Below are 17,108 nucleotides of genomic sequence, written 5' to 3'. Positions count from 1 at the left end.
CAACAAATTCTCCACAAAAATTTGCTAAAAATCCTCCAAAAAAAAGTTTTTCCTTGCAAATCGGGTTTTTTGGAACAAATAGCAAGTTTAAAATGCATGAAACAATGAAAATCGGGGTTTTTGGAAGATATAACAAGTTTAAAATTTCACTTTTTCAGCATGTTAGGCAAAATCGGGTTTTAGAAAAGAAATTACAAGTGAAATTACTTGTAATAGGGAAATAGAATTCCCTTTACAAGTGATTTCACTTAAAACATGTAAAGGGGTTTTAAAATCCCATTTACAAGTTTTATTTTAACATTATAAAAACAACTTTAAGTTATAAAGACATATAAAGGGGTTTTAAAATCCCATTTACAAGTTTTTAAACACTTAAAGTCAAGCTACTGGTAATGGGGGTTTTAAAACCCCCATTACAAGTTTTATAAAAACTTGCAGTTGGAGAAAAATTCCCCTACAAGCCTAAAAAGCTTCAAGGGGGGTTTGAAAAACAAATTACCAGTTACTGGTAATCATCGAAAAATTCCCCTACATTGAAGCAAAAACATAGCAAAAAAGGCGACGAAATTCGAAACGTCGCTTGGTGATGGATCAACGATCGATCCAACCCTAGGATGGGGCGAATTTACGCCTCGGGAAGCCTGCCATAGAGTAAAATCTTCAACTTGTAATGACTGTTCTGAAACCCGAAATTGCACAGAAAGCTAGGAAAAGGAAGACCAAAACTCACCAAAACTTGGACAATGATGGAAAAGACACCCCCCAATGATTTGACACTATCAAATGTGAGTTTTGTACCTCGTAAAATGTGCATTGGAGACAAAAATGACACTTTTTAGGCAAAAATTTGTAGGGGTTGTCATTTTTTTGAGAATCCAAAAATAAGGACAACACATCGCAACTTCCATGGCTACTGGAGAGGCAGTATGGCTCAGGAAGTTGCTTGTGGGATTTTCGGTGAACCAATGAAACCTACTATTATTCATTGTGACAATCAGAGTTGTATAAAACTCTCAGTGAATCCTGTATTTCATGATAGATCCAAACATATAGAGATTCCTTATCATTATGTACAAGACATGGTGGATAGGAATGTGATACAGTTGGAATATATTAGTACAGGAGATTAGATAGCAGACATACTTACCAAACCACTTTCCAGGGCTAAAGTTGAGCACTTCAGGAAAGGTCTTGGTATGATTGAATTGTAATTTGCTTTGTAATCTATACTTATATATATTTAATGTGTAAACTTCTTTGTCGTGTTATGACTTTTATAGGCTCCACCCCCTGTGTACATTTCTCAGAGGTGACAATCTCCTAGATAATGGACACTTGTATGAGACATTATAAGGTGACGATCTTATAATGGTCAAACAGGATGTCATGTGTGATGATGTCTTGTATATCATGGATGTGCCATGATATGTTGTGGTAAGACATTATGAGATGTCAGTGCACATACCACAACTTGGATATAATGAGAATCAAATTATTCTCTTGCATTTATATCCTTGGTATCGTGTGCTATGCGATACTGATATCACGTGTTAGGTGATATCTATATGTCACGTGCTTAGGTAATATGATTCCTCATATCACGTGTTAGGTGATACTTCATGTCACGTGCTTGGGTGATGTGATTCTTTGTATTATGAGATTATGAGATTATGGTCATCATGAGAAATGTGATGCTATATACTAAATATGTTGTCATTCATTTATCTTCCCTAGCTCAGAGGGAGTGTTGAAACATGATAACTTCGTTAAGATAAATGGTTGAATGAGAGATAAATGAAGTCTCTCATTCAATCATCTATCTCATCAATGAATAATGATAGACTTCATTTATATATATCCTTTGTAATCTTCATTCAGATTTCTTGTAATTGCAAATACATTTCATGAAATAATGATAGACTTCATTTATATATATCCTTTGTAATCTTCATTCAGATTTCTTGTAATTGCAAATACATTTCATGATCGGTCTGCATATACCAATATGTATTTTCTCGAATGATCGAGCACATGATCATATTGATATACTTCTGCTTAATTACCATTCACAATCATGAAGAGATCGTATTAGACTTGATCGGGTTATCGTGTATAATAACCATGCAACAATGTCAATACTCCTAACATCCTGATTGGTATCGGGTTGGATAACAAAAGGTATTTAAGCACCGATTAGTATCGGGCATTATTTGTATTAAACCGATTGGTATTTGTTATGCGCTAACACCGATTCATATCAGTATGATCATATTTGTTATCAAGATGCACGATCAAACAATATCATCATATATATGCCAATCGATGGATGAGTGATAAGACAAAGACATTGAAATTTATTAATGTTCTATCATAGCCACCTGCACAAAAGAAAGTATAATCAGCAATATTCATTGAAGCAATATATATACAAATAAAGACAAATAAACATACCTTTGAGCATTTGAACATAGATTTGAATACATCTTCAACTAGACCACTAATGGCTAACTGAACTCATTTGGGAAATTTGTCTTTTTGACTTGTTCTCCCAAAGTCTATATTTTGTATGTAATTTCCTTTGTTTTGCAATCAATTCATTTTAATCTTTTCAAATCCTCCATATTGGAATATATTTGCATTTTCTATAATTGTTGTTTGCATGTAGCTTCTGTAACTTTCCTAATTCACCAAAATCTAGGCTTGTTCTTGTGTTTGGATTCCAACTGAGTCCTACATTGATGCCAGTCTACTGTATATTGTCTATACTTTCCATAGGACAAGAGGATGAAGCATGTATGCTCTGTACATTTTGTTTGCTGAAGAATATTTTTGTTTAAATTCATTGACATTTCTATGCATTATTGCAGCTAAATTTCAAAACAAATAAACATATGCAATATACAAAGAAATCAGACTAAACAGAATTCAAATACCTTTAAAGTAGTTTGAAGGGCCCTGCTTCTAAACACATTGGTATTGGAGGGATATTGACCATTAACAACAATTTCCCATCTTTTAGCATTGTCTTTACACACACCCCAGTGAAGCACAACATCACCAGGAAGGTCAGTGTCAAAAGACACTAAACTCATCTTTTTTTCTTTATTTTTCTGCATAGTAACTTTCAGAAAATTCTCAACTACTGTTTCGTTTACAAGCTTGTATTCTTTACAAACACCATCATTTCCTTGATTGCTGTAATTGGAATCAGCAGTGTCACTTCTATTTTCCATAGCTTCTGGCGAGGACATCTTTGACTTCAAGAATAACCCAGACACCCGATCAAGGATTCCTGCATTTCAAAAATATCAGTTGAGATGCTATCATTTTTACGAAAACTTTCCTGAGAAGGATGCCTCTAATTGCACTTACACTAGTTTTTTGTGATGCAGATAGCAATTTATGAACTAAGCTTCTACAATCATGGATATAAACCATACAGTTTAATGCAATTAACTGCAAAATAAAATGAAGAAATTCTATTGATAAAATGGCCAAGTAGCAGTCAATGTAACTGTTAAATAAATTGTACAATAACAAGTGCTGTTTACTATGCTTAAGACATGTCCAAGCTAAATGCAAAAGAAATATATTAGTGATCATAATGAAAATGTGATGCATAGTTGTCCAACACAAGGTATAATAGCTTGATATATAAGATCAAGTTCACATATCTATCACTAAAAAGTTTCCTAAGGATTTTAGACTATCGATGGATATTGGATATTGAAGTAAATGGTGCAATTTTACAGACATCCGAATAAAATTCAATGATGTATCTGTTCTACAACATAAGTTTACTACCCTGTCCTTGACTAATAATTTGAAAATCCTAGTACAGATCTATTCACTTGCTTCTTCACCAGAAATGTTTCAAAGAACAATAACAGCAAGACTGAGTGATTGGTTTGCTGACAACTCTAAAGCTTATATATGTGATAAATACATAAATATAAATTCCAAATGTAAACATTTTTGAACGTTAATTTTCTGGAATCACTTTATATTACAAACAAGTGTTGTATTAATTTCAGACAATCAAAATTCAAACATATATGATGCCAGGCCAGGATTGAAAAGCAGGATAGAATGGTGTCTATATAACTTTATTTTTTGACAAATAAAGATTTACCTTCTTATTTACAGTCAGTGAAGAAAAGTTTAACTGCCACAATGAAACTAAAAGAGGAAAACTACCAAAACTGGATATGTTAACCTGTAAAGATTCTGAAGGTGTTATAGTCAAACCAAGCATTCCTCTAGACTTCTCAAAATTCTCTCTTTTGAGTGCTTTGGTAAACATATAGGCGACTGATATGCAGTTGGACAATATTTGAGTTGTGCATTGCTATCTTTCATATGATATCAAATTAAATGAAACATTGTGTTGATATGTTTGGTTCAATGATGGAGGAGTAGATGTTTTGCTCATTGTGACTGCAAATTGATTGGCAACTAAGAGAGGAGTTGATGAAACCTAGTGTTCATGCAAATCATCAAGAATCCTTCAAAAGTTCAAAGCCATAATATTTCCCTAGTTGCTTTGCAAACTGTCACATAATCTACTTCTATAGAAGACGAAGCTAGCCCTGACTACTTAGATTTCCAAGAAATGACGGCTAATCCAATAGATTCATTAGGAAACTTGAAGTAGATTTTCGATCTTCCAAATCACCTACATAATTGGAATCGGACAATCCAATATATGTGATTTTTGTTGCCTTGGAGTATTCGAGCCCATAGTTCTAAGTTCCTTTCAAATATTGACAAAATCTTTTTGCTGCTAGCTAATGATTTTCTCTAGGTTGTTGCATGAATCTCGAAAGGACTCAATACCAAAAGAAATGTCTATTCATATTGTTGTTGCATAAATTAGACTTCCAACGAGCTGGGGATATTTAGTTGCATCAAAAAATGCTGCAAAATCATCTGACGTTAGCTTCAAACTTTGCTCCATGGGACTACTAAATGGTTTGCAATCAGACAATCCAGCTTTGCTCAGAAAATTCACCAATATATATTTTTTATTGGCTGATGAACATATACTTGGGTTTTTGAATCATCTCAATACCCAAATAGTAATGAAGGTATCCCAAGTCAGCCATTTCAAACCCTTGCTTCGATTCTTTTTTCACAGTTGTAATATACTTTTAATTGTTACCAAATAAAATAGATCCTCCACATTAACGCTAGATATACAACAATGCTATCAACATTTTTGACAAAAAAAGTTGCATCATCAAATTCGACTTCAGGAGGTCCTCGAAGAGTTTTTCTTACCAAGTTCATGGGGCTTCCTTTAAACCATACAAGGATTTTATAGGCTTGAATACTTGGTGCTCTTGACTATTGACTACATATTCTTCTAATTGAGTCATATACATTGTTTCTTTGAGGTCACCATTTAAAAATGAAGCTTCTATGTCCATTTTGTGAACTTCACATCCATTTTTTGTTGAGCGAGCCAACAAAGAATGGATGGCAATCTACTTAACTACATGTGCAAAGGTTTCTTCATAATCTATGCCCTGTTTTTTAGCATATCTCTTTGTGACAAGACTTGCTTTATGTTTATCGAGTGATATATCTGTTTTGTACTTGTTTTAAAAGACACACTTGCAACCAGCAGGCTTACAACTCACTAGAGCATCAACCAACTCCCAATTGTGAGTTTTCAAAAAAGCATCATGCTCAATTTGCATAGCCTTTCTTCACATTGTAATATTTTCAGCTTCTTTAAAGAAGTTGGTTCTAAGTCTACTGTTATATTCATTTCATCAATAGACTCCCAAGTTACCTTCTTTATTGGATTGAGCCTATTGCCTTGCCTTGTACAAAACCTTCTTATTCCTATCTTACCAATTTCATCAAGTCAAATATTTAAGAGTTCATAGGATTTATTTTGCCTATTTTTGTAAGATCTTGGTTGAATTATTGGTGCTTCCATTTCCTAATCAAGAGCTCCACCATGGTCCAACTATTGTGTAGTTTCCTTAACCTCGTTTTCCTCTAATGATGTGAAATTCATTATTACAAGTCTAAAATTACTCATGAGAGGCGATTACCTCTTTCATAGCCTGAGGCAAAGATTCCAGTTGTGGTTCCAAATTACTAATCCTGCCCTCCCCCCTCTCCCCTTCCCCCCTACACCCCCAAAGTCAGGAAGCTCATAGGGATGTTCTTTCCAAGGGGAAAACTTGGCCAATTTTTCAAGGTGTTGTAATTGGCATTCAAAACTAACAATATTTTTAAAGGTTTCACAACACATAATATCACTAAGAAATTTCCTATGTCTCATCACACAACTGATATGCTTTTGAATATTAAAAATGGCCAAGAAAATCCATTTATGACGGTGATGATCCAACTTACTTCTTTTCTCCTTGGGAATCAAGGGATAACGTGTGGAAACAAAATTCTTGAGATGTCAAACTAAGGGAGGAAGACCAAACCAAACTTCATATGGAGTCGCCTAGTGAAGAGCAAATGAAGCAAAGCCATTGCATAGATAAATTGTTGTTTTGTTGTAGTACCTAGAAATGCAATTCCATTTCTTTAAATAATAACATTGCACTAACCATATTCATAAATTTTCCATTCATTCTTTCAACAACATCATTTTGTGGGGAGTACCTAGAACAATGAGAGGATGCTTAATCCCATTTGGACAAAAGTAATCCTCAAAAAAATTTAGATGTTAACTCTCCACCAATGTCCATTCAAAGAGTACCAATTCGACATTGAGCTTCATTTTCAATCATAATGGGAAACTTCTTAACAAATTCAAAAGCTTCAGATTTCTTCTACAAGAAATAAATCCAGCTCATTTGACTATGATCATTAATGAGAAACATAAAATATTTACATCCTCCAATAGAAGTAACTAGTAAGGGCCAACAAGCTATAACTTTCCTTGCATTCACAAAGTGAGCTAGGGAAATGATCTCTATGTTGTTTTGCGAAAATGCAAGCTTCACATTTTTCAATTTTTTGAGGGGCAAAGTGGGTGAACCTACAACACCATTCTTTGACATGATCCAAATGTTGTTATAATTAGCATGCCATAAAAGAATAGCAAAAAGATTGCCTTCTTTAGTAAGGCAAGCAAAATTCCTAGAAATAGAGGAAACCCTTTTGAGTTTAATAACCTACCATCTATTAGAATATTTAATTATATTTTAGTCACCAATATTTAGTTCCTTGTTTAATGGTCATTTAGCTTTTTAGTTAATTAGCTTTTAAGCTTTATTTAGCATTTAGCTTTTTCTTTTTAGTTAATTAGCCTTTAAGCTTAATTTAGCTTTCACGTTTAATTTAGCATTTAGCTCTTTAATCTTTTACGCTCTTTAATCTTCTAATTATAGAACATTGTCTTATAACCTCTATATATACGTGTGTATATAGTTCAATGTAATCATCCGATTATTGAATCATTCATTCAATTTATTTTTCATGGTATCAAAGCGGGTCAATGGGATTCTTTAAAGTTTGGCGAATTATTTAATAAAAATTCATGGCCTTTTTTCTAGAATATTTTCCAGATTTTTTTTAATTGTTTTTTATAAAAAAACGATTTTGTTTTTTTTAAGGCTTTTTGAGGGTTTCAAGGGTTTCTGGTTTGTCCTAAAAAAACATGAACTGCTGCCCAACACACCGAAATTCGCCCACGAACCGGAAACTCCCAAAAAGCCTTCAAAAAAGCAAAATCGTTTTTTTATAAAAAACAATTTAAAAAAAAATCTAGAAAATATTCAAGATAGAAGGCCATGAATTTTTATTAAAAAATTCGCCAAACTTTAAAGAATCCCATTGACCCGCTCTGATACCATGAAAAATAAATTGAATGAATGATTCAATAATCTGATTATTGAATCATTCATTCAATTTATTTTTCATGCTAATATTTAATTATATTTTAGTCACCTATATTTAGTTCCTTGTTTAATGGTCATTTAGCTTTCTAGTTAATTAGCTTTTAAGCTTTATTTAGCATTTAGCTTTTTCTTTTTAGTTAATTAGCTTTTAAGCTTAATTTAGCTTTCATGGTTAATTTAGCGTTTAGCTCTTTAATCTTTTTCTTTAACGTTATGTTCTAATTATAGAACATCGTCTTGTAACCTCTATATATACGTGTGTATATCATTCAATGTGATCATCCGATTATTGAATCATTCATTCAATTTATTTTTCATGGTATCAAAGCATAGAAAAAATTTCGAAGTTTTTTGTTATTAAAATTTTTCGAAGTTTTTATTTAAGAGATTTTTTTTTAAATTGTTTTTTTTTTTTTTTAAAAAAAAAGAGCAGATTTTTTTTCTCTTCCTGGGCAGATTTTTTTAAGGTTTTTGCAATTTTCGACTAGGGTTTCAATTCAAGTCAAAATTTTATTCTGGTTGCAGATTCTTGGTGAGTTTTTTGAGACCTCAACTGGGTCATCGTCAGATTTTTTGGGTGCATCGTTTTTCGTGCCTTGATTTTTGAGTCGTCGAATCTACATTCTGTTTTCAAATTCTTGGTGGGGTTTTCGAGAGCTTTTTTGGGTTGGTCTCATATTTTTCTGGCTGCCTCGTTTTCCGCACCTCAAATTTTGTGCCAGCAAATTTGCCTTGGAATTTAAAAACAGTTCACGATTTCTGCTATTTCTGTGGACGTTGGGATTTTTGCTTTTTTTTTGGGGCACCATTTATGCTGTTTTAAGTGTGCAAAAATTTTAATTTTGGGGTTTCTTCCAAACCTCGAAATTCATGCCTTGGAATTCGTGTGGAATTCGTGCCAGAATTCTCCTATAGGGTTTCAATTTTTTCAGCAGCTGCTTCTATTATGATTTTTTTTTTAAATCAGATTCTTTTGTCTCTTGCTTTCACTCAATTGACCTTGATCAACCTCGATTTCCGTGATGGCATCATTAACCAACATCATGTTGGAACACAGTCAGAAGTTCAACGGCCGCAACTACAACACCTAGAAACAACGTATGCTTACCATCTTTGAGTACTGTTGCCTTGATCAGCTTGTTTTGAGCAAGGAATCTCGTCCTACAACAACAGGTGATGATCAAGACAAACATGATGTGAAGAATCGAAAGGCTGTCATGCTTATCAAACTCTCTGTTACAAATGATCAACTCTCACAGGTGCCTTCAGGTAAAACAGCAAAAGAGATCTGGGATCTTTTGAAGGATCTTCATGAAATGTCCGACAAGAGCCGAGCTTTCTTTCTGAAGAATATGTTGTTTTCTATCATGATGGATGAGAAGTCATCTATCCAGGCACATCTTACGAAGATCAAGGACATCCGTGATTAGTTAGAAGCTATAGGCCGAACCATGGTGAAAGAGGATATGGTAGTGATCACGTTGAAAAGCCTTCCCAGATCCTACGAGCATTTCATTGATACGCTCAATATCTCTTCTACTAGTGTTGATTTGAAGTTTCCTGATCTTTGCAACAAGTTGCTACAACAGGATCGATGGAAGCAGCAATTTGGAAGCAGTGCTAGTTCATCCACTGAACAGGGTTTCACAGCCTCAGCTTCGCATAAGTACAAGGGTAAAGCTCCGTCCTTCCAGTAGAAAGGACAAGGTCAAGGTCAACCTCAGCAGTCTTCCAAAAAGAAGAGCTTACAGTGTTCCTATTGTCATATATATGGCCATTTGGTGAAAGATTGCCGGAAATTGATAGCATCCCAGCAATCCAAACAGGGAGGGTCCAAGCAGAAAGCCAATTCTGCCACGCATCCTGATCAGAAGGAATTTGCCTTCTATGCGTTCATGGCCCAAACCTCCTCTGATGACGTTCAATCATCAGCCTGGTACATTGACTTTGGAGCCTCTCGACATTTCACACATTGTCGGGATTGGTTTACAAAGTACATGCCTTTCACTAATTCAATGATCTTTGGTGGAGGCGAAGAGTATACTGTTGTCGGCAAGGGCAACGTTCAGATTTCATCTGATGGGAGGGATTTAATATTCCTCAATGTATACTTTGTACCTGGTATGAAGCTCAATCTACTGTCAGTAAGTCAAATTATGCAACATTCACCACAGCTGGATGTCATCTTCGGGTTGCACAAGTGCAGCATTGTTGACAGGGAGACTCGCACTACAGTTGCAGTTGGTATTAAGGATCATGGTCTTTATAGACTTGTTGATTCTACTTGTATATGGTGAAAATGGATAACAATAATAACAATATTGAAAGGCTAAATGAATTCAACCACAAAACCCTAGCCTAACAACAACAAAGATCCACCATAACATATAAAAATTACCTAAGACAATGCAAATCAAATGAAATCACAAAGATTATACCATCACATGTCCAATAAGGTTTTGATCTCCATTCTTCCTATCTCCATTGATCTTGCTTGATATATTTGCTCTCAAATTTTATGTGCACAAGAGCTCAACAAAGAACGGAATGTGGTTGCAAGTAGGATCGTAGTGTAGTCCAGTGTATAAAAGATGATTCATTAGGATGATTAGGATGATTGATTAGGGTTTGATAATGAAAGAAGCATCTCCTTATATAAAAGACACTATATGAAATGGAGGGATAAGATTGAGAGGTGTAAAAGGAGGTCGGCTATGATTAGAGGGTAGGTAAAAGAAAATAATAAAATAATGAAAGGGGTAGGTAGTGTATGAATTAAGAGATGAATGACATGTGTCATGGGTAGAAAAGGTTAATGAATTAATTAAATAAATAAAGATTTATTTAATTAATAGAAGAAGTGGGATCAATTAAATAAATTAGATATTTATATAATTTAGGAAAAGGATAATTTAAATAAATAAATGTATTTATTTAAATGAGAAATAAGGCTAGAAAAGGATAAATGAATTAATTAAATAAATAAAGATTTATTTAATTAATAGAAGAATTAGGCTAAAGTAATTAAATAAATAAAATATTTATTTAATTAGACATGACAATTTTAGGTGTCTACATTTTGCCCCTCTTTGAGACAATGCGGTTTGTCGCGTTGTTTCAAAGAAAATAAGATGAACTGATACAGAGTTGCCCCAGGATGGGAATGATATGCCCCCTCAAGAGATTGGATGAAAATGTCTGGAAAGATTGCAGACAATCTCTCGATAAGAAAGAAAGGCTAAAAAAGAATGACCGAATAAAGTGATAGTCACGGGATAAAGAAGACTGACTCGGGGAACGAAGGCGAGGGCTAGGGTAGGCTATAAAATAGACCACGGGGGGAAAAATACATCCTCATTGTCATCTACACATCCACGAGAGCAGATTGTAGAGCGAAAATACAGCAGCAGCAATCAGCAGCGATGGCTTTCGTTCACAGATTCAACCGCATTCGCCGATTTCAAAGGCCAGCAGAGGCAGGAGAGCTGGTAAGTACCACCAAACCTCCTCGTACTTCGACGCATTTAATTTTGTCATTAATGCATGCTAGATAGAGCAATAAATGCACTTAGACTAGGGTCCAAAAAGTGTCCAAAAACGTCCAGGCGCGTCTGCGTTGGTGCCAGGCGCCGGTGTGCTCGCGAGGCGCGTCTGTGTTTGTGTCAGGCGCGTCTGCGTTTGAACCCGCGTCTATGTCAAATGCGGTCGCGTTTGTGATGGTCAATCGCGTCTGTGCCAAGAAGGCACGTCTGTGTCGCCCAGGCGCGTCTATGCAGAACATAGGCACGTCTGTGTTTTTCAGGCGCGTCTGTGTTTTTCAGGCGTGTCTGTGCAGTCTTCAAACGCGTTTATGTCAGGTAAGTGCGTTTGTGTTTTAAAAAGTGTGAAGTTGCGTCTTCTAGGTCAAATCGGCAGTTCTGTGATGAACATATGCTGTCGATTGGATAAGCTGCTGAGAGGATACACTCAAGCAGGTCCTCTAAGAAGACTAGGATAGATCAAGGCACTTTGTGATGAACAGTGAGTACCAAAATATAGTACTTTGCGATGAACAGGGAGTACTAGAGTATGAGCAGCACTTTGTGATGAACAGGGAGTACTAGAGTATGAACAGCACTTTGTGATGAATAGTGAGTGCAAATGTGAGTAACACTTTGTGATGAACAGTGAGTGTCACACACGTAGTACTTTGTGATGAACAGGGAGTACCACTAGGATAGAAGCAACACTTTGTGATGAACAATGAGTGTCATGAGGATAGATAGCAACACTTTGTGATGAACAGTGTCACTAGGATAGAATGTCATATGCATTTAGATAAAAAGTAGCATTTTGTGATGAACAGGGAATACCACTATGACTGACATGAGTGATTTGCTTGACTGCAGGAGTATTTGCCGATGCTGGAGTCACGGGAGAGATTCCCGTCTACTCAAAGGTTGCGACCTGAATTATCCTTCGAGGACCGAGCAGCTATTGAGGAGATGGGATTGAGACACGTTCTGTATGTACCTGAATTTCGAGCGAACATGGGACTATTGACTGCGCTGGCGGAGAGATGGCACTCCGAGACCTGTACTTTTCATTTGCCAATGGGTGAGATGACAGTCACCCTTGAGGATGTATATAGGATACTGAGGATACCAATCGATGGGGAGCTGATCCCATACGATCGAGATGGAGACAGGGAGGCCCTGAGACGAATATTCCAAGACCCAAGACTGGAGATGAGGGCAGGACACGTGGCGTGAGACACCATGACAGCCACAGGGCTAGCGCTACCAGCAGTGGTAGGAGGAGCGATCAGTGGGTTCCTGTGTCCAGATAGGGCGACACGAGGGTTGGCTGTGGGTTGGGGAGGAGCACTGGAAACACTGGTGACGCAGCACGCCAGATATGCTTGGGGACCATGTGTGCTGGCACACCTCTATTATGAGCTGCATCAGTTCGTGTACCACGGATCAGTGGGATTGGGCTGCGGGGTGACATTGCTACAGGTATGGGTTTACGAGCATCTGCCAATGACGAGGCCGATACACTTCAGAGGCAGGGGACATGGACGCAGCTTTGTGCACTTACATGATATGATAACGTCGCAGCCACGGATTGGCAGGTTGGAGCACTGGCGACGGGTGATAGACGATATTGATGTGGTCATATGAAGGCCATATCTGGGATGCAAGCAGTGGGAGGACGATGCAGTTGAGCTTCCTTACACCTTCCGGAGCAGGTATCTGATTGGGCAGACGCCCTATGTGCTAGAGAGGAAGCTAGTGGACAGGGTTGGCCGACAATTTGACAGGATTCAGAGGATGCCACGGGGCTCAAGCATGTATGCACGGACTGTCAGAGATCAGGTACAGTTTGGGCCATTGTTGTCATATGATCAGGCAGTTACACAGCTGGTAGAGATGATGCCCCTACCCTGAGACATGTGGCCAGAGATTGAGGATGTCGGCATGGATGCTGAGTACACAGCATACTGGGCAAAGCATCCCTTCCCACGGTTGACGGATCTGGGAGAGCCATTGGATGGAGATGGGGGTGGAGAGGATGATGATGGTGGAGGTGATGGGGACAGAGGCCGACGGAGGAGGAGGGGAGCAGTTGGAGAGAGGAGGGTTGCACCTCGGAGGGAGGGTGGTGAGGAGAGACAGGCTCGGGTGGTGAGGGGTCGCGGTGGATTGCCGCTACAGGTGCCAGCAGCACAGGGTCCCAGACAGGTACAGGTACAGGGACAGGGACAGGTACAGGGGCAGGCACCCGTACAGAGGGAGCCACAGGTAGAGGCGGAGGGGGCTGACCCAGAGGAGGACGAGCTGATAGAGCTGAGGGAGATCTGCCAAGGCCAGGCAGATGAGATCCAGGAGTTGGAGAGGGAGAGGGATCGGCTCAGGAGGAGGCTCAGAGATATTGAGCGGGAGCGTGATCAGGCTATTCAGCGTTATACAGAGGCTGAGACAGCGCTGAGGGCGGGGAGACAGGCAGCGGAGGACACAGGGGCAAGATATGCTTATGTCCTGCGAGCAGGGGAGGAGATTGCCTACTGGCAAGATCTCTACTATGGTGCAGTGCCAGCAGATCAGCAGGCGAGGAGCTTCCATAGACCGTCGCGTACAGCGACAGCTACGGGAGGGAGTCGGAGGAGATAGGCATCGAGTGGTGGGGTTATGGGTCCTCCACCACCACCAAATAGAGGGGCCAGGCGGGATGATCCTGGGGCGGGTCCTTCAGAGGCTCAGATTCCATCGAGGCCAGGCGGCTCCGAGGGAGGGAGTTCATCATAGCCGTAGAGGACTCCCTATGTATCAGTTTTGTACCATTTTTGTATGATGATGTAGACACCTGCGGGTGCTTTTGTAGCCATATGATTTTGACATCATTGTATCATGACACTTTTATGATTATATATATGAGATGATTCATCTTTGAGGTAGCTATATGCATGTGTACCTATGTGATGAGATGTTCTTATGATGTATGCTTATGATATGGATGCAAATATGTATATGATGCAATGCAATATTTGTCTTTTATGTTTTTATATGTGTATGCACGATGCAAATGTGAATGTATGTAATGCAAATGAATATGATAATGCAAATGTAAATTGTGCTAACAGGGGTTGTGTGCAGGATGTGATGCTATTGTGATATCTATATGTATGTATGAAATGCTTATATGTGGTAATGCAGGTGCGACTACATGAAATGCAAATGTTTTTGGTGTGTCATTATACTCAGTCATGTGATAGCAGGCTACGCGGACTCGAGAAGGATGATGGAAGTCAATCAAGAAAGGGGGATGAAAGACAGAAGATATGAAAGTGAAAAGAGCTTCTTGTGCGTTATCATCATTGAGCTTTATTATGGCAAAACAGGTTATCACAATCGAGGCATATGTTCGACCCAGAAAGTCATTGTACCTGTTTGCATAGAGATAAAACAGTCACAAACAAAGAATGCCCCAGTTCATACTAGACTCTCAGTGTCCTCATATCCTTGGACAAGTCATAGCATTACTAAGAGACAATCCACAGACAACAAATACAAATAGGTGACGATACCCCATCCTTGCCTTTCTAGTCAAAGACATCCTGGATATAGAATCTCTAGTCAGAGACATCCCGGAAAAGCTAAAAGACATGTCACCAAAAAAGATGAAATCAAAAGAAAACCAAGACTCGACACCAACATCCACTGTAGTCCTCAAGTTTAGTGTCTCTTGTCACTTGTATAAGTCTTATTTGATTGTGGTCACAATGTTTACTTTCACAAAAAGGATAGATAGCATGGAACCATATGTTGTCTGAGTCTGTTGAAAGATTTGATTTGTTGAAGCCCATTGTTGTTGCTGTGTCTCATCTGAAACTGACTGAATCCATGAAACTGATACTTTATTGCGCAGAAGACGAAACTTTATTGCGGATTTGTGAATCAAATGTTGCTTTATTGCGGATTGTGCGCGGATAGATTGAAGGAAGCTGGAAGAAACTGTACTCCTCGAAACATGTGATATTCTTAGTTCCACACCCATCACTAGACGTAGGATTTTGCCTTAGCCACAGATAGAATCTGATTTATTATGAATGGAAAAAAGGTGAAAAGGGAGGTTTATTAGGAATGGCTAACCAATCTTGGGTAGATCAATAACAAGCCATGATGGGAATGGGTAAGTTTATTATGGATGAATTGGTCGTGAGTGTGTGCAAAGTGAAGTGATGAAAGAGAATCCTGAAGGAGGGAGGAGCAATGTCTCTACACATGGCGCTGGTGACCCAGTTTTCAACATGGTACTTGCCCAGGGCGCCATCGAAGTGGTTTTCACCGTTGGACTAAATTATTTCTCTTTACTTTTTTTATTTTTCAATGTTTTTTTTTTGTGTAACAAGGCGCCTGTTTGCCAGGTTTTCACCAAGTAACAATTTTTTATTTTTATGATTTTTTTGTATTTTTGAATTTTTTGATTTTTTTTTGTATTTTTGAATTTTTTGATTTTTTTTTTAATATTTTTTGAATTAGGATACTCTGAAGAGCTATGTGTAAAACCTGCGAAGGTGCATGTTGTTGATAGGATCCTCCAAAGGTTCACCTTTTGTAGTTGAGAGCTCATATGCACCAGATCCATATGCTGCTGTAATAATGTAGGGACCAAGCCAGTTTGGTTCGAACTTGCCCTTCTTCTCTCTGTCTTGTTGATTTTTAGGATTTTCTCTGAGAACTAAGTCCCCTACCTCAAATGTGCGAGGCTTGACCTTGTGATTGTAGCTGCGACTCATTCGTTGTTGGTAAGCTTTGAGATGACTAAAAGCAGTTTGTCTTCGTTCATCCAATAGTTCCAGCTTTTGTAAGCGAGAGACCCTATAGTCTTCATCACTGATGATGTTTTGCAAAGAAACCCGTAAAGAGGGTAGCTCGACCTCAATAGGCAAGATGGCTTCAGTACCATAGACAAGTGAATAGGGTGTAGCTCCTGTAGGTGTGCGGACACTTGTGCGGTAGGCCCAAAGTGCAGGATTAAGTTGGATATGCCAATTACGACCACCATCGTCAACTATCTTCTTAAGGATTTTAAGGATTGTTTTATTAGACACCTCAGCTTGGCCATTACCTTGGGGGTAATATGGTGTGGAGAAACGATGGGAGATATGGAAGCGGTCACAGAGTTCATGAACATCCTGATTTTTGAAGGGACGCCCGTTATCAGTGATAATGGAAACAGGAATACCGTATCGGCAAATGATATAGTTAAGGATGAATGTAGCAATCTGTTTTCCAATAACTTGTGTGAGAGGCACGGCTTCAATCCATTTTGTAAAATACTGTGGCAATGATAATGAATTTATGACTATTGGAAGAAGGAGGGTGAATCTTGCCTATGAGATCGAGTCCCACTGATAAAAGGGCCAAGGAGACGCAAGTGGTTGAAGTTCTTGTGCTGGCGCATGTATGAGGTCTCCATGAATTTGACATTGCTTACATTTCTTGACGAACTGATATGAGTCTTTCTCCATATTGGGCCAATAATATCCAGTCCTGATGAGTTTCTTGGCCAAGGTAGGACCACTAGCATGTGGACCACATATCCCTTCATGCACTTCCCGTAACGTAATCTGAGTTTCGTCGCTTTCTAAACATCTAAGAAGAGTGTCATCTAGACCTCGCCGATATAGGATATCAGCTAAAATGACATATCGAGAGGATTGGCAAATGAAAGTGCGACGTTGGTTATTTG

General features: G+C 38.1%; 1 protein-coding gene across 1 annotated transcript in view; it reads right to left on the bottom strand.

Annotated features, from left to right (window-relative positions):
• Nucleotides 1–17,108, bottom strand: part of LOC131033164 (alpha-amylase 3, chloroplastic) — a gene marked incomplete at its 5' end in the record, with an annotated part of 239,132 nt that overhangs the window by 190,515 nt on the left and 31,509 nt on the right. Inside the window, one exon of the mRNA XM_059222246.1 lies at nucleotides 2,934–3,292. Coding sequence (XP_059078229.1) covers nucleotides 2,934–3,292 — 359 coding nt within the window. The remainder of the gene's footprint in view (nucleotides 1–2,933; nucleotides 3,293–17,108) is intronic.

Source organism: Cryptomeria japonica, chromosome 6 (genome assembly GCF_030272615.1).
Source record: "Cryptomeria japonica chromosome 6, Sugi_1.0, whole genome shotgun sequence".
NCBI lineage: Eukaryota > Viridiplantae > Streptophyta > Pinopsida > Cupressales > Cupressaceae > Cryptomeria > Cryptomeria japonica.
The sequence above is the reverse complement of the archived record's forward strand: the minus strand, read 5'-3'. Positions and strand labels throughout refer to the sequence as shown.